The sequence below is a fragment of the Argiope bruennichi genome, chromosome 10, assembly GCF_947563725.1.
Source record: "Argiope bruennichi chromosome 10, qqArgBrue1.1, whole genome shotgun sequence".
Lineage (NCBI taxonomy): Eukaryota > Metazoa > Arthropoda > Arachnida > Araneae > Araneidae > Argiope > Argiope bruennichi.
In genome coordinates this window covers 86,365,886-86,388,562 of record NC_079160.1, presented here as the reverse complement: position 1 = coordinate 86,388,562, position 22,677 = coordinate 86,365,886, and the positions used below count along the sequence as shown (strand labels likewise).

Below are 22,677 nucleotides of genomic sequence, written 5' to 3'. Positions count from 1 at the left end.
ACAGATCTCATGTCAGGGTAGTAACATGAATATAATAGAACAGCAATTGCAAAATGCAGTTAATAAGGTGGTAACTTGGTGCAATAAAAATGGTCACACTATCTCTCCTGAAAAGAGTCGATGTGTTCACTTTTGTAGGAAAAGAAATATGCACTTAGATCCGGTTATAAAGATAAGAGGCACACCAATTCCAGTTGTGACTGAAGTACGGTTTTTGGGAGTGATCTTCGATCGAAAGCTCACTTTCCTTCCATATGTCTTAGACTTGCGGAAGAGGTGTGAGAAAAATTTGAACATTTTAAAAGTGCTTTCTAAAACATCTTGGGGTGCCGATCGAACCTCCCTGCTCCGTATCTACCAAGCGATCATTCTCTCGCGCATGGATTATGGCTGTATGGTGTATGGGTCTGCCCGTCCTTCTGTTTTGAGACATCTTGATACTGTTCACCACTCTGCTCTCAGGATCTGCTCTGGTGCATTTCGAACTTCTCCAGTAGAGAGCTTATATGTTATTTGCCACCAGTTGCCACTTCATTTGCGGCGTCAGAAATTGTCTACTTTGTTTTATTTTCGGTCACTATCTGTCCCAAACCATCCCATTCATTGCATGGGTTCTCCTGAAAACCTTCAAAGAATTTATAATGCCCGACCTTATCATATTCTACCTTTTTGTCGGAGAGTCAAAAATGCCTTGCATGACTCGGATCTTAATAACATAGCCATTAAATCTCTTGATCTTTATTCTTTTCCACCTTGGGATATTCCAAATTTGTCTTTTCTGAACCCTTTTTTTGGCTTTGATAAATTTTCAACTAGTTCTGTTATTTTTCAACAGATTTTCCATGACCACCGCTGTCAGTATTCTTCTTTTACCCCAGTGTTTACAGATGGCTCAAAATCAGATGGACATGTTGGTTGTGCCATTATAACTCCATCTGATACACTCAGCTACCGTCTTAACCACGTTTGTTCTGTTTTTACTGCTGAGTTGATGGCAATTTTTTACGCACTAAAGGAAATTTCCCCTTCTACTGAGCGTAGTTTTATTATATATACTGACAGTATGAGTGCTTTGGAAACCCTTGCTCATTTCCAAAAGCACATGCATCCAATCGCTTTAGAAATTTTGTTTAACCTGCGGTTACTACAAAACAGGGGTTTTAATATAATTCTCTGCTGGGTTCCGGCTCACGTGGGTATTGCGGGCAATGAAAGGGCTGATGTTGCAGCTAAATCTGCATCAACATTTCAGTCTCAGGCCCTCCCATATTGTGACTTCAAAAAGTCATTTGTTTATAAACTATTTACAACTTGGCAAGATTCATGGGATACTCGGATCCAGAACAAACTACATTCAATAAAACCAAGAATTGGTTTGTGGCCTGTTCTACCTATACGAGAGGTTGATGTTAAATTGACTCGCCTCCGTATAGGTCATACGCGTTTCACTCACCGTCATCTAATTTTTGGTGATAGAGCGCCAATTTGCCCCACGTGTCATGTGAATTTTAGTGTAAAGCACATCTTTGTTGAATGTCCTTCTTTTAATCATCAGCGTCATTGCCTTTTTAAGTCAACTTCTCTTAAGACTTGATCGGTGAGAAACACCATCCAAATGTTTTTAAATTTTTAAAATCAATTGGGTTTTATATGAGTATTTAACATTTTTCATTTTTCTTAATAATCATTTTTGCGTATTATGTGTCTTGTGTTTTAAAACCTTTATCGCTTTTAATTCAAATGGTCTCTAGAATTGAACTTTAATTCAACAAAAGTCTGGCGCAGTTTAGCCAAGAATGGCTCTTGTGCCAAAAAACTCAACCAACCAACCAACCTGCTGTCTTCTTTTTTTCTTTCCCTCGAGGGTAGGCGAGGGAGCTCTCCATGAGAAGCTGTCGCCGCTCTGTTTGCTTCCTGCTTCTCATGGACAGCAAATACCCCCACGTGTTTGCCGAGCGTGGCAACCCATTAGACGGGTGGTGCACTGTGGTCCCCAGTGTATCAATCGGCTGGTACCTAGCCACCGGAGTGGTTAGTCTGCTAGGGATGAAGCGAAGGGGTTACTCCTTGGGCTTGGCGTTAAGGGTGGTCACTGTCCCCGGGGGTAACTCCCAGCGTATAGGTACCAGTTAGCATTATGGTAAGTGCTGAGGCTAGGAACATCTAGAGCCAGTTACTACCATCCCTTGTAGGGCTCCGTGGTGGGCGATGCCGCTGGGCCTGAATCCCCATCAATATCGTATGGGCCGTAAAAACTTTGCTCCCTTCAGTGGGCAACAAAAGAATCAAACTTCCTTAATACATTTTGACAAATTTTTCATCATAAAGCGCATGTCTACAAACAATGAAACCTTCCATAATGTTTCACCTTTTCTTGTTGAAAAGGCCATCACTGGAACACTTGGTACTGTATCATCGACCCGGAAACTACGATCTGGTGATTTGCTTGTGGAAGTGAGTTCCCGAAAGCAATCACAACAAATACTGAAACTGAAAACATTGGGAACAATATCTGTAAGCGTAAGTGCTCACGCTACATTAAATTCTTCAAAAGGTGTAATAACGTGTGGCGAGTTGTTTAATGATTCCATTGAAAAAATTACTGCAGAACTGAAACCTGAAGGAGTAACTCATGTACGCCGTATAACTATCCGACGGGATGGACAACTCCTTCCTACTAAGCACTTCATTCTCACGTTTAACAATCCTAAATTACCTGAATCTGTGAAAGTCGGCTATATGAAATTGCCTGTTAGGACATATATTCCAAACCCACTTCGATGTTTCCAATGCCAACGCTTTGGGCATTCTAAAGCCAGCTGCCGCGGGACTCTCACCTGTGCCCGCTGTGGAGAAAAAGGCCATGACAACCAACAGTGTTCTGCAGCGGAAAAGTGCGTGAACTGTGATGGTAACCACAGTTCCTTTTCTCGATCTTGCCCCCGTTGGACATTGGAAAAACAGATTGTATCGGTTAAATTGAAGGAAGATATTCCATATCCTGAGGCCAGGCGAAAAGTACTTGCTCAGACGCCAACACCAGGCGTGACTTACGCATCTGTTACCAAAACAAAATTTTGTGCAAATTGCTCCTGTGCAAATTGTGTGCAGAATATGCCCAGAACTAAACCTCTACCAAAAGTATCTGATACAGATTCTGAAATTTCTATAACCAGTGCTTCTGAACCCAGTAAACCGGAAAAGCATCAACGCAAAGTAAAACCGAACAAAGCATTGAAGCTTAAGATTTCGAAACGCGGCATCCCTCAAAATAATCTTCATCAAAAAATGAAAAAGTCAACTTTGAATAACTCAGTCGCTCTGGGACTTGCGAGTCAGGGCATAGTCCACAAGGATTTATCATCCATTTTTAAAGGCGTGCCCAAAAGTCCCGATAGTATTTCGCTTCATCCATCTGAAGAGGATGATAATGACCTCCAAATGAGTTGCGAGTTATCGTCAACTCCATCTAATGTTCCAACTGATTGAATTATACGTGACATTTTTAAAACCATTTGTTTGGCGCAGTATAGCCATATTTGGCTCTTGCGCCATTAAATCTCAAAATACCAAATACCAAATACCATCTAATGTTCCTACCACTGCTTTTAAAACACACGCTTCTTAATGGGTTTTTGTATTTCATGGAACTGTCGCGGCATTCGTCCCAAATTAAATGAAATTAGGACAATGCTTAACAAATTTCATCCCGCTTGTCTCTGCCTTCAAGAAACTTTCTTGAAGACAAACATCCCACTTAAATTACGTGGTTATAATACCGTTCGGAAAAATGCAGAAAACGGCTCCCATAATTCTGGAGGTGTCTGCATTCTAACCTCCAATTCCTTTCCGAGCACACCTCTTTCGCTCCATACTGATTTGCAAGCTGTGGCTGTTCAAGTGCATGCACGAGCATTAATTACAGTCTGTTGTATCTATTTGCCACCTAATGCTTCTGTTAGTCAACAAGATCTTGACAGTTTAGTGGATCAACTTCCAGCTCCGTTTATTCTACTTGGTGACTTTAATGGCCATTCTACTTTGTGGGGTTCAGATAGAACAAATTCTCGTGGGCGGCATATCGAACAGTTTATTTCTAATAACTGTCTCTGTTTGCTCAATAATGACGAGAAAACTTATTTTCACGAACCAACACGCTCCTTTCACAATCTAGATCTTGCAATATGTTCGCCAGTTCTCTTTCCGCTTTTGAATTTTACAGTTGAAAATGATCTTCACAGTAGTGATCATTTCCCTATAATAATTTCCCATGCTGACAGTGGCGGTATAATTCAAGGTCCGCCTTATTTTCTATTTCAGCGAGCGGATTGGTCTGCATTCACAAAACAGGCAAAAATCACTGAAGCTATGGTTTATACAGCAGATATATCGGCAGCGGTACAACAAGTCCTTGACAGCATTATTAATGCTGCAAATAATAGTATTCCCAAGCGTTCCCCACTTCTAAGAAAATTTCGTAGACCGTGGTGGAATAAAGATTGCCACGATAGTTACAAAAAGCAAAAGCAACTTTGGAACAAATTCCGTAGGTGTCCTACTACGGAAAATCTCATTGCTTTTAAACGAGCTAGAGCTTACGCTCGCAGTATCCGTCGGCGTAGTCAGAGGGAATCCTGGCTTAGATATGTTTCTACTATTACTTATTCTACTCCTAGCAAACAATTGTGGAAGAAAGTTAAAGCAGCCAATGGAATATATCCCGATTTTTCCTTCCCTGTGTTAAAATCGGGAAATGTGGTATACTCTTCGCCTCTTGAAGTTGCCAATAATCTCGGGCATACTTTTCAAAAAGTTTCCGCTGTAGATTCATACAGTCCATCATTTCTGGTGGCTAAGAAGCGAGCGGAAGGAAGTAAATTACAATTTATTTCCCGTAGATCTCTTCCATATAATTGCGAATTTAGTTTGTTTGAGTTGAAAAGTGCACTGGCTTGCTCTAATGATAGTAGCCCTGGTCCTGATGGTATAACTTACAATATGCTTCGCCATTTGGACGAGGTCTCTCTTTCCAATTTATTAAAGCTATTTAATCGAATATGGACTGAGCATGAGTTTCCATTACAATGGCGTGAAGCTATAGTTATCCCAATCCTTAAACCTGGAAAGGATCCTGCAAACCCTCTAAACTATAGGCCAATCGCTTTAACTAGCTCGATGTGTAAAACTTTCGAACGCATGGTCAATGCGCGCCTGGTATTTGAATTAGAAAAACATGATTACATTTCGCCACTACAGAGTGGTTTCCGCCGTAGACGTTCAACTTACGATAACATCGTCCTCCTGGAAACACAAATTCGTAATGCTTTTGTACGAAGAAACCACCTTGTTTCTATCTTTTTCGATATAGAAAAAGCTTATGACCGTGCGTGGCGCTATGGTATTTTACGAACTCTCTTTAACCTAGATTTTAGAGGAAATCTCCCTATTTTTATTCAAAACTTTTTAACCTCACGAACTTTTCGAGTACGTCTTGGTAATTTTTATTCCGATATTTTTAATCAAGCTGAGGGTGTTCCGCAAGGGTGTGTTCTCAGTGTCACTCTTTTCATAACCTTTTCAAGGGTGCTACCATTCTTCACTTTAACAGTTAGCAATGATCTTTACGGCAGTGATCACTTCCCAGTTATTGTCTCGTATACTGAAGGAGATGGTGCAACTCTGCACCATCCTCGTTTCTTATTCCAGCGAGCACATTGGGATGGATTTGCACTGTTGGCAGATATCACTCAAACTATGGTCACTACATCAGACATCTCGGAAGCTGTTCAATGTGTCCTTGAAACCATTATGAACGCCGCTAATTATACTATACCGAAATCTTCCCCACGTCTAAGAAAATATCGCAGACCGTGGTGGAATGAAGCCTGCCGCGACAGTCATAAGAAACAAAAGAAGATGTGGAATATATTTAGAAGGTACCCAACAACAGAGAACTTGGTTGCTTTTAAGAAAGCCAAAGCGCTTGCTCGTCGCATTCGCCGCCGCAGTCAGAGAGAATCGTGGATATCATTTGTTTCCTCAATAACATCCAATACTTCCAGTAAAACTTTGTGGAGGAAAGTAAAGGCTGCCAATGGGATATATAGTGAATCTTCCATTCCTGTTTTAAATACAGGAAATGAAATACATTCCGCCCCATTAGACGTAGCCAATATTCTGGGTCAAACCTTCGCACATGTTTCTGCTATAGATTCTTATAGTCCCGCGTTTCTGGCAATCAAGAATCCCGCAGAACAGATGCATTTGCGTTTTAATGATCAAAGTACTTTTTCATACAACTGTGAATTTAGGATGCATGAACTGGAAGCAGCTTTATCTAATACCCATGATACTAGTCCCGGTCCAGATGGAATCGCATATAACATGCTTCGTCATCTGAATAAAACTTCACTTTCCAATCTACTGTTTCTATATAACAGAATATGGACGGAGCAAAAATACCCAACACAGTGGTGCGAAGCTATTGTGATTCCCATCTTAAAACCTGGTAGAGAACCATCAAATCCTCTGAGCTACAGGCCAATTGCTCTGACGAGTTGTCTTTGTAAGACCTTCGAGCGCATGGTCAATGCTCGCTTGATATATGAACTGGAGAAACAAGGATATATATCCCCATTGCAGAGTGGTTTCCGTAGGGGTCGAACTACCTTCGACAATCTCGTATTACTGGAAACACAAATCCGCAATGCATTTGTCAGGAGGAATCACCTTGTCTCCGTATTCTTCGACATTGAAAAAGCATATGACCGTGCTTGGCGCTTTGGCATACTTTCTACACTTTTTAACTTTGGTTTTAGGGGAAACTTACCCATCTTTTTAAGGAACTTTTTGTCTCATCGTACATTTCGCGTTCGTGTAGGAAACGTTTATTCAAATCATTTTATTCAAGCTGAGGGAGTTCCCCAAGGAAGTGTCCTCAGTGTCACACTTTTTATTGTTCATCTCAGTCAAATTTTGAATCATTTTCCTTCATCTGTTAATTGAACACTTTATGTTGACGATCTGCAGATCTCATGCCAGGGTAGTGATATGAATGTAATAGAGCAATTAATGCAAAATGCTGTGGACAAATTGGTGGCTTGGTGCAATAGCAATGGACACAAAATGTCGCCGGAGAAGTGTCGCTGTGTGCATTTCTGTCGCAAAAGAAACTTTCACCAGGATCCTAACATTCAAATACAAAATGTTCAAATTCCTGTTGTAAATGAAATACGTTTTCTGGGTGTGATTTTCGATCGGAAACTCACCTTTCTTCCGCACATCTTACACCTCCGGAAGAAGTGTGAGAAATTATTGAATATTTTAAAAGTACTTGCCAGAACATCTTGGGGTGCCGATCGAACCTCCCTTCTTCGTATTTATGAGACAATAATTCTCTCTCGAATCGATTATGGTTGTATGGTATATGGCTCCGCCCGCTCAACTGTTTTGCGGCGACTGGATACCGTCCATCACTCCGCTTTACGCATTTGCTCTGGTGCTTTCCGCACTTCTCCAATAGAAAGCCTCTACGTTATTTGCCATCAGCTGCCACTTTGTTTAAGACGTAAGAAATTGTCCGCTATGTTTTATTTCAGAATCCAATCCCTTCTAAAACACCCATTAAGAGAAATATCACTATCAGTTGGACTTCATCGCCTTTATAATGCCCGTCCTTTTCATATTCTACCATTTTGTGAGAGAACCAAAATACTCTTACTCGACTCGGGTCTTGACACAGTTCATGTTAAAGCTATTGACTCATTTAGTTTCCCACCCTGGGATATTCCTCAATTTACCTATTTGAATCCTTTCAGAGAATTCGATAAATTTTCAACCTCTCATATTATTTTCCAACAGTTTTTTCTACTACATCGTTATCGATATTCTTCTTTTGTGCCAATTTTCACGGATGGCTCGAAATCAGAAGGTCATGTTGGTTGCGGCATAATATTTCCTTCTGATACACTGAGCCACCGTCTACACAATTGTTGCTCCATTTTTACTGCTGAGTTGGTGGCTATTTTCTTTGCCCTTCAGAAAATTTCAACCTCCACTCAGCGTAAATTTGCCATCTATACCGATAGCATGAGTGCTTTAGAGACCCTTTCACACTACCACAATCGGATGCATCCGATTGCTTTTAGAATTTTATTCACTTTACGTCTTTTACAAAATGATGGCTTTCAGATTATTTTCTGCTGGGTTCCGAGTCACGTAGGCATTCATGGAAATGAAAAAGCGGATTCAGCTGCAAAATCTGCTACGACATTTTTGAGCTTTGGACTTCCCTTTCATGACATTAAAACGTCCATCTCTTGTCACATTGTTTCTGACTGGCAAAAGTCATGGGATCTGCAGATCCAAAATAAGTTACATTCTGTGAAAACTGACATTAATTTGTGGCCTGTACATCCTATACGTGAGATGGATGTTAAATTGACACGTCTCCGTATAGGACATACTCGCTTCACCCACAGGCATTTGATATTTGGTGAAAATGCGCCTATATGCAACAGATGCCGAGTACATTTTACTATTAACCATATTTTGATTGACTGTCCTGTTTTCAGTTCTTATCGAGTTCGTTTTTTTACCTCGTCTTCCTTGACTTTACAAGACTTGGTGGGTGAAACACACCACCCAAATATTTTTAAATTCTTAAGAGCGATTTGTTTTTATACTTGTATTTGGTATCGGACTACTTTGTTTGGACTTCGCATTAGTTTTTTTAAATTTGGGAGAATAATAAATTTTTTGTTATAATTTGAATAACAAAAGGTGGCTTTAGAATTTTATTGTCATATTTTAGGCTATTTTATCTTCACATGTATACTTCATAAAAAAATAAATGTGCTTTTAAACCTGTTCTAATTTTACCATATGATTGGCGCAGTATGGCCAAGTGTGGCTCTTGCGCCAATAAATAATACAAACCAACCAACCAACCAACCTTGTTAAATACAAGTGACCATATTATACATATTGTGAAATATTAAGAAAAGAATTCTATAGAAATTAGATTTCATTTTTTTTTAAATTGTAACTCTTTGTTTATATTTATATATATATATAAATAAAAATTATTACAAGCCAAGATGAATTTTCAGACTGAAACATTCTAGAATTCTGATACGAAATCCTGGCTAAGCGGATGAATGGTGATATTGACAAAATCCAATAAATAAATAAAACAAAAGAAAAGAAAAAATCATTCAATTAATGGTTTAAAAATTTCGAAAACCAGGAGAAACTTAATCTAATATATGCATTTTACAATTTATTTTTTTCTTCCAATTTATGCACAATATCATATTAAGTTGGTTATATTCCACGTTTAGAAAAGCTAATTAATAGAATTTATCCTAACATTATTTTCAAAATAACTATATTTTTTCTTTTTAATATGGTACAAATGAGTCATTTAATTAAAATTTAGGATATTCTCCTTTTTGCGGAAATCAGGCAGAAATAGGAACATCCCAGCTACACAGAAACACCATATCATATCAAATACGTCTCATGAGTTGAAAAATTCACCTTAATTTTGTTCGTTTCCTTCCTCATTTAAGCTTATTTAATATTTTTTTAAATAAATAATTTACTAATAAAATTTTAAAGAAAATTTATGGACATTTTATTAAAATTCGCTTTAAGTACTAAAACTATTGAGAGGCAGGATTGAAGCCATTCTTTGGGGATGAGTTCATAGATCTTGCCCGATCCTCCTGGACTGAAAAATTAATGAACGTAATTATTGTTAAAAATGAAGTCGCGTCAAACGAAATACTATAAATATTAAATTATTCAATTACTCCTTCTAAATTTCAGGATTCTCCAATATTAATTAACAGAATTATGAAGAGCAATTAAATGTCCCAAAATCGAAGTACTTCAATAATTAATCAGTGCTGAGTTCTGTGTTCCAAGAGTCCTTTTAACATTCACGCTGCCCTCGGTACGATTTTCTGTGCAAGCAGAGAAAATCAGAGAAGCTCTTTGATGAAATCTGTTTCATTCAGCGCTACACCACAGATGAGAAACTTGGGCATTGGAAACAAAATTGTGTTTCGGTAACAGATAGGCGGATTGAAATTTTTAAAGCCTTTAAAGAAAATGATGTGTCCAATAATATTGGCAAATTGGTAGAGTATTGCCTCTGTATGCCAGGAACTAATGCACCGACCGAACGGGTTTTTTTCTTTATTAAACAACATCTGGACTAGCGAGAAAACCCAATTGAAAGTGGAAACTTTGAAATCCTTGTTGATTGTCAAAAATAATTTAAATGCTATCTGTATGGAATTCTATAAAAATATACAGGAAAACAAAAATTTGTTAAAAGCAATTCACTCCTCAGAAAAATATAAAAAAACAAACTAAATTAAATAACTCCTTATGTTATTATATTAGGTATGGCTTATCATGTTATGTTTATTATGTTTTATTTTTATATTGTAAAATCATATTTTAGTTTTCGCATTTCTTGTGTTTAAATAAACGCACCATTTTTTGATATCTAAAAGTTTTTTTATTTACTTAGGTATACAGGTTGGCCGTTGGGTGAATTTTTGATAAAAATTTATAAAATTTGAGCGTGGCTGGTCAAAATTCATGTTGTCCTGGTTTCAGGTTAAAAAAAAAATGGTCACCTTAGGGTGGTCTTACATTTTCATAGGCACATAGATCTTGCCCGATCCTCCGGGATTGAAAAATTAATGAACGCAATTTTTGTTAAAAATGAAGTCGCGTCAAACGAAATACTATAAATATTAAATTATTCAATTACTCCTTCTAAATTTCAGGATTCTCCAATATTAACAGAATTATGAAGAGCAACTAAATGTCCCAAAATCGAAGTACTTCAATAATTAATCAGTGCTGAGTTCTGTGTTCCAAGAGTCCTTCTAACATTCACGCTGCCCTCAGTACGATTTTCTGTGAAAGCAGAGAAAATCTAAAATATCCAACTCAAAGAGTATCTTTTCCAAACAAGTTTGGGTGGGTCATGAACCCCACTAAACCCCTCTCGTGATGTACAAAGACAGTGTCGGGTTTCGAAAAAGAGTAAGGGAAAGTTTTATTGGGGCCAGTTCGGTGGATCGGTTGACCTTCTGAGTGTCACTCTCTTCACACAGCAATATCTCCTGGGGACTATAGGAATTCTTTTTTTTTGTTTGGTGTTATTCGGCTTGTCAATCAAACCTTTTAAGCCTCTTCCGCCATTAGTTTGGTCACCGCCTTATCGATAGGTGGCGCTTTCGTCGTCATCGGGTTTCTTTCTCTGTATATGGCACTCTTAAGCAAAATACTAACAAAGTATGTGTCATTTTTATTTATTTCTATTTTCGGCAATCTGGTGCCATGAACTTAAACGAACGAATTGTTTTGCTTTAGGGAGTGAGAGCCAAAAGAATGCAGATTCACAATACAAGCTTTTCATACATAATTTATTAAACATTTCAAAAATTGTATTTACACATAACACAGCATATATATATAAAAAATTATTTAGAAAATAAAAGAAAAAAAGAATTCTCAAAAATAAGAATTATTTACAATTATAAAATGACTCGAAAATCAACCGCATTATTTCGGGGGATAAAAATACTTACCATAAACATGACTATCAATTTTAATAAAAATGGCATATATCTGGCGCAGAATAGCCTATTCTGGCTCTTGTGCCATTAAAAGACAACTAATCAACTTAATAAAATAGATTAATTATTTAAGAGTTAATATAGATTCTTATTTACAATCTAACAATATACAATTACATATTATATTATTTACACATTGCATACATATTAATTCTAATTACATTATTTGCACTAAAAAATACTAGTAAAAAGAAAATGTCAAGTTTAGTTTAATAATACCCGGTGAAAATAATGGCATTTCTTTTCTTTCAATATTTGAAAGGAAAGGTTTCTTAAAAGGGAAAGCCATATGTGCGGCTAAAGTTATTAGAATCATGTGTTTAGAAGGCTGTGTCAAGTCAATATGGAATAAAAAATTATCTATAGGACAAGATGATTAAAAAAAAAAAAAAAGCTTGAAAACCTTATTTAAAATGATGCCAATAAATGTATAATACAGTGAAGATGAAAAACATTTCTAAAAATAATTCAACAGTTGTCGAAGCTTGAGATTTGTCATAAATTGGCAAGCCTCAACATTTGCAAAACATTTGAATCATTCTCGTAAAACTTGGTCTTAGTCAATAGTGTCCTCCATAGAATGAAAGATTCCAAACAAATTTTGATGATTATTCATTGGTGTTTTTCCAATATTTGTGTGATATCTTCTAGATCATCACAAAATTTCCAGAGTTCTTGATACATGATGACATTGGTACTCCTGATCACTTGGATTGGCATATCAAGTCTAAAGAAGTTACTTTGAACAAATACTGGTAACTTCTTCCAAAGAAGAGGTACATCATCCTCGAAACTGTATTCACAAGCAAGTATCAATCGAAAAACCGCACTCAGTCTCTGGTAACGGATGAGTCCTTTAACGATATTCAGTTCAACCAAGGGGCTATCTGATGTCCAAAAGGCCCAAAATTGGACACTTTTCAAAATTTCTTTTAAACATTGACATCGGTAGCATAAGTGTGTTGAAGATGTCTGATGTATTGCATAGAATTTCTTCAACATCGAGCAAGTTCTTCTGACTGTTGTAGCCAGTTCCTTCTCAACTGGAGCAGGCAGGGACAATTGTGATAAATGAAAGTCTACGAATCCTCCATATACCATGGGTAATTGCCTCTCCCAAACATTGCAAAGAAGTGCTATTACTTTCATCATTGCAATGTTTTTGAGAGTTGGAAGGGAGTTGCAATCCATAATTGCTGCTTTTTTTCTTTCTACTGAAAGAAAATTGGGGATTCTTGTGGAATTATTTTTGTGTGTATGGAAATTGCTTCAGAGCACGAAGATGGCGTAGAGTGATTTGTACACTGTTCAAGTACAAGGGAAACAAGCAAAACAGTGGATTCAAACCGATGACCTCTGGGGATGCTTGAGATGTAAAGTTGAAGATAACTAAAATGATGAAAAGAAGAAAAATTGAAAGAGTAATTTGTATATACAGTACACTCCCGAGTATTCGGCATTTTAAATGTCCCAGACCTGGTGGGTGAGAAACCTCACTCAAAACTTTGACTTTATAAAAGCCATTGGTGTTTTTTTCATAGCATTTCAAATTTTAGTCTTTTTACCATACCACACCCGAGTATCCGGCCTAATGTGGTAGAAGGACAGGCCGGATAACAAAAAGCCAGATAAACCGGATTCTGTGAACCCATTTCTTTGCCCACCAATACTAGAAGACTAAGTTTTTATACCGAAATTCACTGCTATAATTATATTTTCTCGCTTTTTACTACGCCCTCCATTTATCTCAAGCCACGCAGAATGTGAATGCGGCCGCTGCCCGGTGAATGTCAGAAGCAGTTGCCGGTAATGTATCGAGTTAAAATAGAAGGATCTGTACTGATAGTTTGCATATATATATTTATATACTGCGTTGCACATTTCAAGAATTTATAAGATGGAAAGTAAGTTAAAGGATATGAACCGCTCACATTTTAACATAAATTTGGTAATGTCTAAATTAAATGCTGGAAACGTAAACAAAACGTTAACGTACATCGTAAGCCAAGATCTTAAGAAAATTGATTAAAACTGATTTTATTTTTCGCTGGTAACTTATACACAGATATGAAAAGGTAACCTTAAAATAAATGTCAGAACTTAACAATTTTTAGTTTTTGAAAAACCAGGCCGGAACCGGATACTCGAGAGCTTACTGTAAATGTAAATTAAAGTACATTTCATAATTTGCATTGAGTACATGATGCAGAGAATTTCATATGCAAAAGATTTTTAAGTAATTTTAATTCAAAAGTTTCAATAATAAGATTTTTTTTCAGAACTCGTGAATTTACTAAGAATTTAATTCATTACGAGGTCTCGCATATCTTACACCTGCGAAGAAAGTGTGAGAAAGCGTTAAAAATTTTGAAAGTACTCTCCAGAACATCTTGGGGTGCCGATCGAATCTCCCTTCTTCGTATTTATGAGGCAATAGTCCTCTCCCGAATTGATTACGGGTGCATGGTATATGGTTCCGCCCGTTCTGAGGCGTCTAGATCCCGTCCACCATTCAGCTTTGCGTATTTGTTCTGGTGCATTTCGTACCTCTCCGGTTGAAAGCCTCTATGTCATATGTCATCAGCGACCCCTTTGCTTAAGGCGGCAGAAATTGTCTGCTCAGTTTTATTTCAGAACTAAATCTGTTCCGGAACACCCCTTAAGCAATATGGCACTACCAGTTGGTCTGCGTCGATTGTATAATGCTCGTCCTTCGCACATACTTCCCTTTTATGATAGAGTCAAATTGCTACTGCATGACTCGGATCTCAAAGACGTTCATATTAAAACAGTTGACTCCTTTTGCTTCCCTCCCTGCGATATCCCGCATTTTTCCTTTTTGAATCCCTTTGCAGGATTTGATAAATCTTTAACTGCACATGTTGTTTTTCAGCAGCTGTTTTTATATCACCGTCATCAGTATTCATCTTTTGTGCCTATTTTCACGGACGGCTCGAAATCAGATGGACATGTTGGATGTGGCATCGTGTTTCCATCTGAGACATTGAGTCACCGTCTTCATAATTGTTGTTCCGTTTATACTGCTGAGTTAATGGCAATTTTCTGTGCTCTTCAGAAAATTTCGGCTGCTACTCAGCATAATATCATTATTTATTCTGATAGCATGAGTGCTTTAAACGCACTTTCTAATTATCACAACGGAATGCATCCAATTGCTAATCGAATTTTGTTTATGTTGCGTGTATTAGAACGAGCCGGTCTATATATCTTATTTTGTTGGGTTCCTAGTCACGTGGGCATTTTAGGGAAAGAGAAAGCAAATTCAGCTGCAAAATCTGCTTCGACATTTATGATCAAAGGACTTCCGTTTTGCGACGTTAAACTGTCTCTTAACTGCAGCATTTTATCTTCCTGGCAAAAGTCATGGGATCTTCAGATCCATAATAAATTACATTTAATCAAACCGAAAATTAATTTGTGGCCAGTTAACACTATACGAGAGGTTGATGTCAAATTGACTCGCCTCCGTATAGGACATACTCGTTACACGCACAGGCACCTCATTTTTGGCGAGACGGCGCCAAAGTGTCCCACGTGTGGTGTAGATTTTACAATAAATCACATTTTAATTGAATGCCCATCTTTTAATCCCTTCCGTCTACACTTTTTTAAGTCTTCGTCATTAACTTTACAAGACCTGGTGGGAGAGAAATTCCACCCAAACATTTTTAAATTTTTAAAAACTATTGGTTTTTATATTTATATCTAGTGCTTTTTAACTACTGCCAATGCTTGTTTTTTTTTTACATCGTTCTATTGTAGCGTTTTTATAGAATTAGTGTTTCATATAGAACTATTACCATGCTTGCACATTTATTTTCTGCATGTGTATTTAAATACCTTTCGATTTATATTTTAATACGAGTGCTTTTACTGTCTGCCCTGTCTTCTTACCATTTGCTTGGCGCAGCATGGTCAAAAATGGCTTTTGCGCCAAAAAAACCAAACAAACCAATCATTACGAGTTCCTATTAAAATATTACATATTAAAAATAATGAATGCTTGTAGAGAATTGTATCCTCAACCATCCCCAAAAAATCTAAGCATCCTTTGATTTGGGATATACTTCACCTTTTACGAACATTGAATTCCAGGAATATCAGATTTTATTTTGTTGGATTCCTGGTGACGTCGGTGTAATTGGAAACGAAATTGCTGATGATGCGGCAAAAGCAGCATCTCCTGTATTGCGGTGGCAAATTCCTTATTGCGATATAAAGAAGAATTTTTTCTCGAATATAGGCCTACAGTGCCATTTTGGGATTTTCAAATCTCAAATAAATTGCATAGCATTAAACCCACATAAAACCATGGCCAATTGTTCCGGTTCGCGAACTCGATGTCAAATTGACACGACTTCACATCGGCCACTCCCCTTTTACACAGAAACATCTATTGTTCGGCGAAAAATGTCCTTTATGCGCATCATGCAATTATTATACGGTCATCCATATTTTAACCGAATGCCATTCTTTTAATCACCATCGATTACGTTTTTTTTGGTGCATCGTCCCTGCATATTTGTGACTTGATGGGAGAAAATCTCCATTGTAATCTTTTTAGATATTTGATGGGTTTTTACCCTCACATTCGAAATGTTTCAGCTTTTACTATGTATATTCTGTCTTCTTTTATACTAGTCTTTATGCTGTTGGGACAATTTTTCAATTCTCATATTTAAATTTTACTTTTTATTCATATCTCTAACCACATGTTTGGCGCAGCATCGCCAGATATGGCCCTTGTGCCTTTTAACCGGAAATAATCTAATCTAATCTAGAGAATGGTAACCGAGCAAAGCATGGTACAAAAAGATCCTCATTCCGGTTTTTATTACCAGACGTGAATAGTCTTAAAAAAAATTGATAGTTGCCTAATTGCTTCTGGGATGACTGATACAATGCAGCGTTACATTTTAAGAAAAAGAATTCATATTATATGATTTGATTGGCGCAGCGTGGCCAGATATGTTTTGTGCCAGAAAACAACCAACCAACCAATCATGTTATATGCGGGCTTTTTTAATATTAATTATTAATAATTTTATTTGTTCCTATGATTTCGACGTGGTGTCAAAATTTTTCAAACATCTTGAAATTTACGAGTATGTTTGCGTTTTACTAAAATGCATATCATTACTTATTACCCCTAACGAATAAATTCGTCATAACGCAAAGGGTTTGTACATTTTCCATGACGAGTATCCTCTTTAAAAACAGTTAACCGGTTGAGAATCTTCAGATTTGCAGATAAGAGAAAATATCTAGATTGTTTTATCTTCTAATTTCTTATATAAAATTATTATATGCACATCATGTGCTACATAGTACAAACTCAGGATGCAATTTCGTAATTTTACTGTCTTCGGATTGGCGTTAAACTTGTATGCAAATATAAAATTTTCAGAGAAGAGCACAAATTTGATTTCTTCAAATCTTTGCGTTTCTTTTATTTGCAGTGCTTATAATCAAATGAATAGTTGGACTGATAAGATATCAATAATGTTAATGCCCCCCCCCCAAAAAAACTGAAATGTATCTACAGTTTTGGAGACAAAACTAAATATCATTTTTTTTTTTCAATCTAGCACTTTGACTTCGAATTCATATGCACGAAAAGACAAATTAATATTTCCTCTTGGCAAGTTTCTTTCGGCATTGGGCATCAATCGATAACTTTATGCAAGGACTATGTACCAAATTTGATGTTTAGATCATTTTTATTTTTGATTCATGGTCATTGTAAAATTAAGTTTATTAAGGGTCATTATCCAATACAAATTTCTTTCCTAATTTCCAGGATCAGATTATCAAATAGTCAGAAAAGGCAACTATCTGGAGGCACTGCAACTTTTAGGGGGGGGGATATTTTTTATGGTATAAGGGCATTTTTATTTATTTTGAGTAACAGGAAGATTGTATTCAAAAATAATCTAACTAAAATTAGCATTCATCTAAATTTCAGAATGTACATATTTTTTAAGAATTTAGTTGAAGTTTTCAAATTTGTTTGCTGACCAGTGGGGTCTTTTTAATTGAATGACTTTGATAGATTGACTGACTCCACAATTTCCCTTTTACCTTAGCTGGAAAGATGCTTTCTTTAGTTTATCATAATATCGCCCCCTTTTATTTTATGGCAGTTTGAGAGTAGGATTCGACACTTTTACAAGAAATTCTTCACGGGAAAAACGGGAGTGACATTGACTCTTCCCCTTGATCCTATGCCGAGATGTTGACATTGTGTTGCAGAGATTTCAGCGTTTTTTCATTCCCTGTCTTTCCGCATATATTAAATCACTAGCCTATTATGTCTGCGTAGTTTGGAATAAACCCTAAAATACCCGACTTTAAATTTTTTTTACAAAAAAAAAATGTGCATTTTGTATAGCTGCATATAATTTCGGAATATTAAAATTATTTATAAAATTATTTTTTTCAAGAAATTTAAATGTTTCAAATGGTTCAATTATGAATTCAAGAATATGCCAGTGACACGAATCACATTATATCAATTCTGCAATAAAAATAAAAGTCCTTTTCACCAATTTATTTTTTACAGTGAAAAATTATTTTGATAGTATTTTTAGTGGTAGAAGTAACAGCCATCTCTATATATATTTCTAAATATCGGGTTTTAATTTAATTCTAGTACCGCCATTGCCATATATCAGTCTTGTTTTACAAATGTTTATCAAAAAGCATTTTTTTTTTTTTTTTTGAAAAAATAATTCACTGTTAACATTTAGAACAGTCATGTGGAGTTTATAAATGGAAATGAAAACGTGTAGCCAAATGGCAACGCAATGCAACTCAACGTAGGATTAAAATACTCTCACGTGTAATATATTTAATATTAAAATTACATCTTTATGAATATTATAACACACGTAATCCTTTTATCGTCTGAAATGTTTCTAATTAAGATTGGAAATGCTAACTAAACCAGACGATTTTAAAAACGATCAATAAATTTCTTTATTTCAAAATCGTCTGCATCTGCTTTATTATTAAATTCGGGGGGGGGACGAAAGAAAAGCTGCTTAGAAGCAAAAAGTGAAATCGTTGAAAAGGGAATGATTTTATTATTAAGATAGCATAAAAATATTTCTTGTAAAATAATTTTCCACGAAGTTACTAAAAAGAAACGGCAAAAAACTTAACTTTTGATTAACAGCATATTTAACTAAATTTTGCACTTTATTTAATTTCTAATTCATTTAATAATTTTAAATATGAAATAACCTTTAAGATTTTTTTTAGAAGAAAGAAAAAAAAAAAAAAGGGTGAGTGAGTTAAAGAAGAGACCTTGAGACATTTTTAGTATATATTTCATGTATTTTAATATTATTTTCAATATAACGGAAAACATTAAGAACATTCGTATACGGTTTGTTTCAGGATCCTGAAATTTGAACTTTTCGAAGATTGTGCTTCTCTGTGGGATGGTTCTGTGGCAATTATCTTGGGATCAGTAGATTTCCAATCAACTACATTCTCTCCAACCAATGATTCGCTTATGGCCTACCATCCCAATGCGTGGGCGTGATGTAAAATTAACTCGGTTCCGCATTGATCATATCCGCTTCAGCCATAAACGCCTTTTATTTGGTCCAACATGTACGACATGCCATACAGTTTTAAATATATAGCATGTTTTAATCGATTATCGTGTTTTTAATCATCATCGGTTACGGTTTTTTAGTGCAGTTTCTATAGACATGCATGAACTAGTGGGTAAGAAGCCTCACTCTAATAATTTTAAATTTTTACAGATCATTGGATTGTTGCATTTTATTTACGTTTTGGTCAATTTGAAATCTTTTTTTCGAGTGTCAGTAATGAATAAACTTTTGCTTTTTTCATGGATGTTTTTTAAATACCGTTTTAATGCGTTGGCTTGCGATTGGAATTTTTAGCCTTGTCTAGTTTTGATCAGGAATAACTTTTTTTTTTTTTTAATATCATTGAAATGCTTCTTACCATTTGATTGGCTCAGTATGGCAAGATATGGCTTTTGCGCCAGAAAACCTAAACAACCAACGGTTCCAGAAGGGGATTATTACTCCTTAATTCCTCATATAAACCGAGTTCACCCTATTGCTAAATGTAAGCATCTCCTCCTTTCATCTTTCCTCTTACCTCTTTTCTGATGAAATAAATGCCTCCTACCATATGCGCAAAAGTGAAGAAGATTTTGATCCGAGAACGAAGAGTTGAGCTTTCATCATACTACCGGCTTACAGTCGATTAGTTTGAAGTCAATACCCAGATATTCTTTTTATAGAATGCTTTATCGTAATTTGTAAGTTTAGAGGGTGGTTCAAAGTACAATGCATACTTGACAAACAAAGCCCTGTAGAGTCCCATAATCAAGGCAATTTTGACCCTGCCCAAGATCATCTTAACAAATTTGCGCAAGAATAATTTGACGTTGCCCCACAATCATAAATAAATAAAAACAAGTATGATTGGACGAAAAAATCTAACCAATAAAATAGTGAACGATAAAAAGGCTTTTTTTGGGGGGGGGGGTGGACACTTTACTTATAATGTTATATAATTTTCGCAAAACAGTATCATTTTAAAATATTTTTTTTATAACAGTTTCCGCAATCGCTGTACGTTTGGTAATTATAACGTTTAGATTTTTAAAAAAAATAAACCTTATTTTCTTTAAATATTTTTAGAATTAACATACATGTTTATATAACGTTGCAAATTCTATAGCTGTTAAGTTGCATGCTCTTATGATTTTATTTTCAACATATTTAAATTTAGATTTTTTTTGCTCAAAATTAAAAATCATTTTAATACATCTTAGATTCTTTTGAATTAGTGTCTCCCTTTTTCTCATTTCATCGTCGCGAACCAGATGTTTTTAAATAATAAATATCATTAATTAATTAGTACGAAAATTATGCAATATTAGGGCTTAAATTTGTTTAAATTTAAAAGTAATTTCAAACTAATGCAAAATGAATTAACAAAGTCATTTTAATACAATTCAAATTATCGGATGCAAAGTTAATCAGTGAGTTAGTCAATATAGTAATTTTTTCCCCGTCAATTATTTTATTTTCATTCGACTGTAAGCGATTTAAATTCCTAGTTACAATTCTGTTGAAGCATCAAACTACTGAATGGTTCCAAATTCGAAACCAAAGAATCTTCTTACAATTATATACAAACACACACTAAGATTTAATTCTGATTTATAAGATTTACAACTTACATTGCAATTCAAATCTGGCTTCGGAGAGCTAAATGTGCATCATCTGATGAGTATTAGAAATTTGGAGTGAGTGCTGTCGTCTAAATTGTCTCGTATCATCTCATCTCATTCAAAGCACAGGGGTGTTTCCCAAGATAATCACAGACCTGTTTTAAAATTCAAAAACATGAAAAGATGTTTTAATATAATTAACTTCTGAAAATTATTTTAAATTCTGATATTAAAATATTATTAAATCAAATTATGTACTGGTAATTAAGTTCATGAAACATTAAAACGATGTATTGTCGTCGAGAGTATACAGATACATTAAATTTCAAAGCATTAATGAAATAATATGTAAATGAAATATCTGCTACAAAATTTAATCTTTATAGCCATAAAAATTTAAACTAAAGCATGTGAAGTAATATTTACTTGTAGTTAAATATCGAACTTTAAGGTCAAATAAAATTTAATAAAGATATTCCGAATCATACAACAGAAAATTATTTGAATTACAATAATATATGCCTTGATTCAGTAAGATACAAAGGAAATTTGTATCCTGCATCGAAATCACAAAAATTACTGTATCTTTTGGAGAGCTTTCGTTTAAGGAGTACTTTGTGACAAGACTTTTCAATAAAATATACAAGGAATCCACTCGAATCATGCTAAATTTTTAGAGATGGTTGCTAAACTATTAGAGATGAGTACATAAATCTAATTGAAAAAAGTCACAGTATTACGTAAAAAATTATACTTTGTTTGTTCTTATAAAAAAAATACTACTAAAAATTCCCAATTTTTAGTACAATTCCCATGTCCTGTTGGGTATCTTAGTGAAATACAATATATTTAGCAGAATAATAATTTTTAAAAAATGAATTCCACTCCTCATTAACTTTTGAATAAAATTTCATTAAGTTTTTGATTTTTAATTCAATTAATGGCTCGAGTAAATTTTGTCCATTAACTGATAGATCTTTTTCTAAGATCTTAGATTGTAGATCTTTTTCTAAAATACCAATAAAATGACCAAAAACAAAATTTTCAAAGCTTCATAGTTCGTTCGGTTTCGGTAGTAAAAAAAATAATAATTGATTTAAATTTTATAGAATTAAAAGTTTTTCATAAAACATGATTAATAAAAAACCGAAAGAAAATATAAAACGTTAGACAAAGTAATTTTTTTAAAAAGTACATTCAGCGATTGAAATAACAAAATATAATTCTTTACGTCATTCAGAATATTTTTAACAACTGCAAATATAGACTTATTTATATTGTTGAAAATTATCTATTCGGCAATTATTAATGTTAGAAAATAGTTATATTAAAGCAAATGCCATCTGCAAACATACTTCAAAACGATATATGCATACCTTTTGACAAAATGAAAGGAATATTTAAAGACAATGTAAATTGTAATAATCGTTTTACCTTTTAAATGAAGCTACTTTCTTCGTTTAGAAAAAAATCTATTGAATCAACATGGCGCCAAAGAGTCCACAAATATAACTCAATCATTCAGCCTTTATCGTCTGAAGCGTCCGGTTTCTTTTCATCAACTGAAGTCCAAACACAACTACTCCCCCTAACCCCTGCGAAAATGGACCCTGATCTTGAAGATACACTTCAAGCATACAGTAGCAGAGTGGACTTAGTGGGCGGCACCTCCAGGATGGGTCAGAAGATGTCAAGGTCGCTTTCATCCCCCGTTGACCTCTAAAATTCTTTGAGGGATTGCAAGAAATTCTACCAGAATGATCGGAG

General features: G+C 35.3%; 2 protein-coding genes across 2 annotated transcripts; one reads left to right on the top strand and one right to left on the bottom strand.

Moving 5' to 3' along the window:
* Positions 1 to 2,331: 2,331 nt before the first annotated feature.
* On the top strand, positions 2,332 to 3,489 carry LOC129987634 (uncharacterized). Its single transcript, XM_056095593.1, has one exon. The coding sequence runs from the start codon at positions 2,332 to 2,334 to the stop codon at positions 3,487 to 3,489; it is 1,158 nt and encodes a 385-aa protein (XP_055951568.1).
* An 8,355-nt stretch (positions 3,490 to 11,844) lies between these two features.
* On the bottom strand, positions 11,845 to 22,458 carry LOC129988496 (uncharacterized). Its single transcript, XM_056096743.1, has 3 exons — positions 22,345 to 22,458; positions 20,920 to 21,065; positions 11,845 to 13,052 (listed from the first exon to the last, which is right to left on the bottom strand). The coding sequence occupies exon 3, from the start codon at positions 12,852 to 12,854 to the stop codon at positions 12,276 to 12,278; it is 579 nt and encodes a 192-aa protein (XP_055952718.1). The 5' UTR covers positions 12,855 to 13,052; positions 20,920 to 21,065; positions 22,345 to 22,458; the 3' UTR covers positions 11,845 to 12,275.
* Between the last annotated feature and the right edge of the window lie 219 nt (positions 22,459 to 22,677).

Bases quoted from the DNA above. Each gene is read 5' to 3' on its own strand.
- LOC129987634 (XM_056095593.1), top strand. From the start codon at position 2,332: ATGTCTACAAACAATGAAACCTTCCATAATGTTTCACCTTTTCTTGTT.
- LOC129988496 (XM_056096743.1), bottom strand. From the start codon at position 12,854: ATGGATTGCAACTCCCTTCCAACTCTCAAAAACATTGCAATGATGAAA.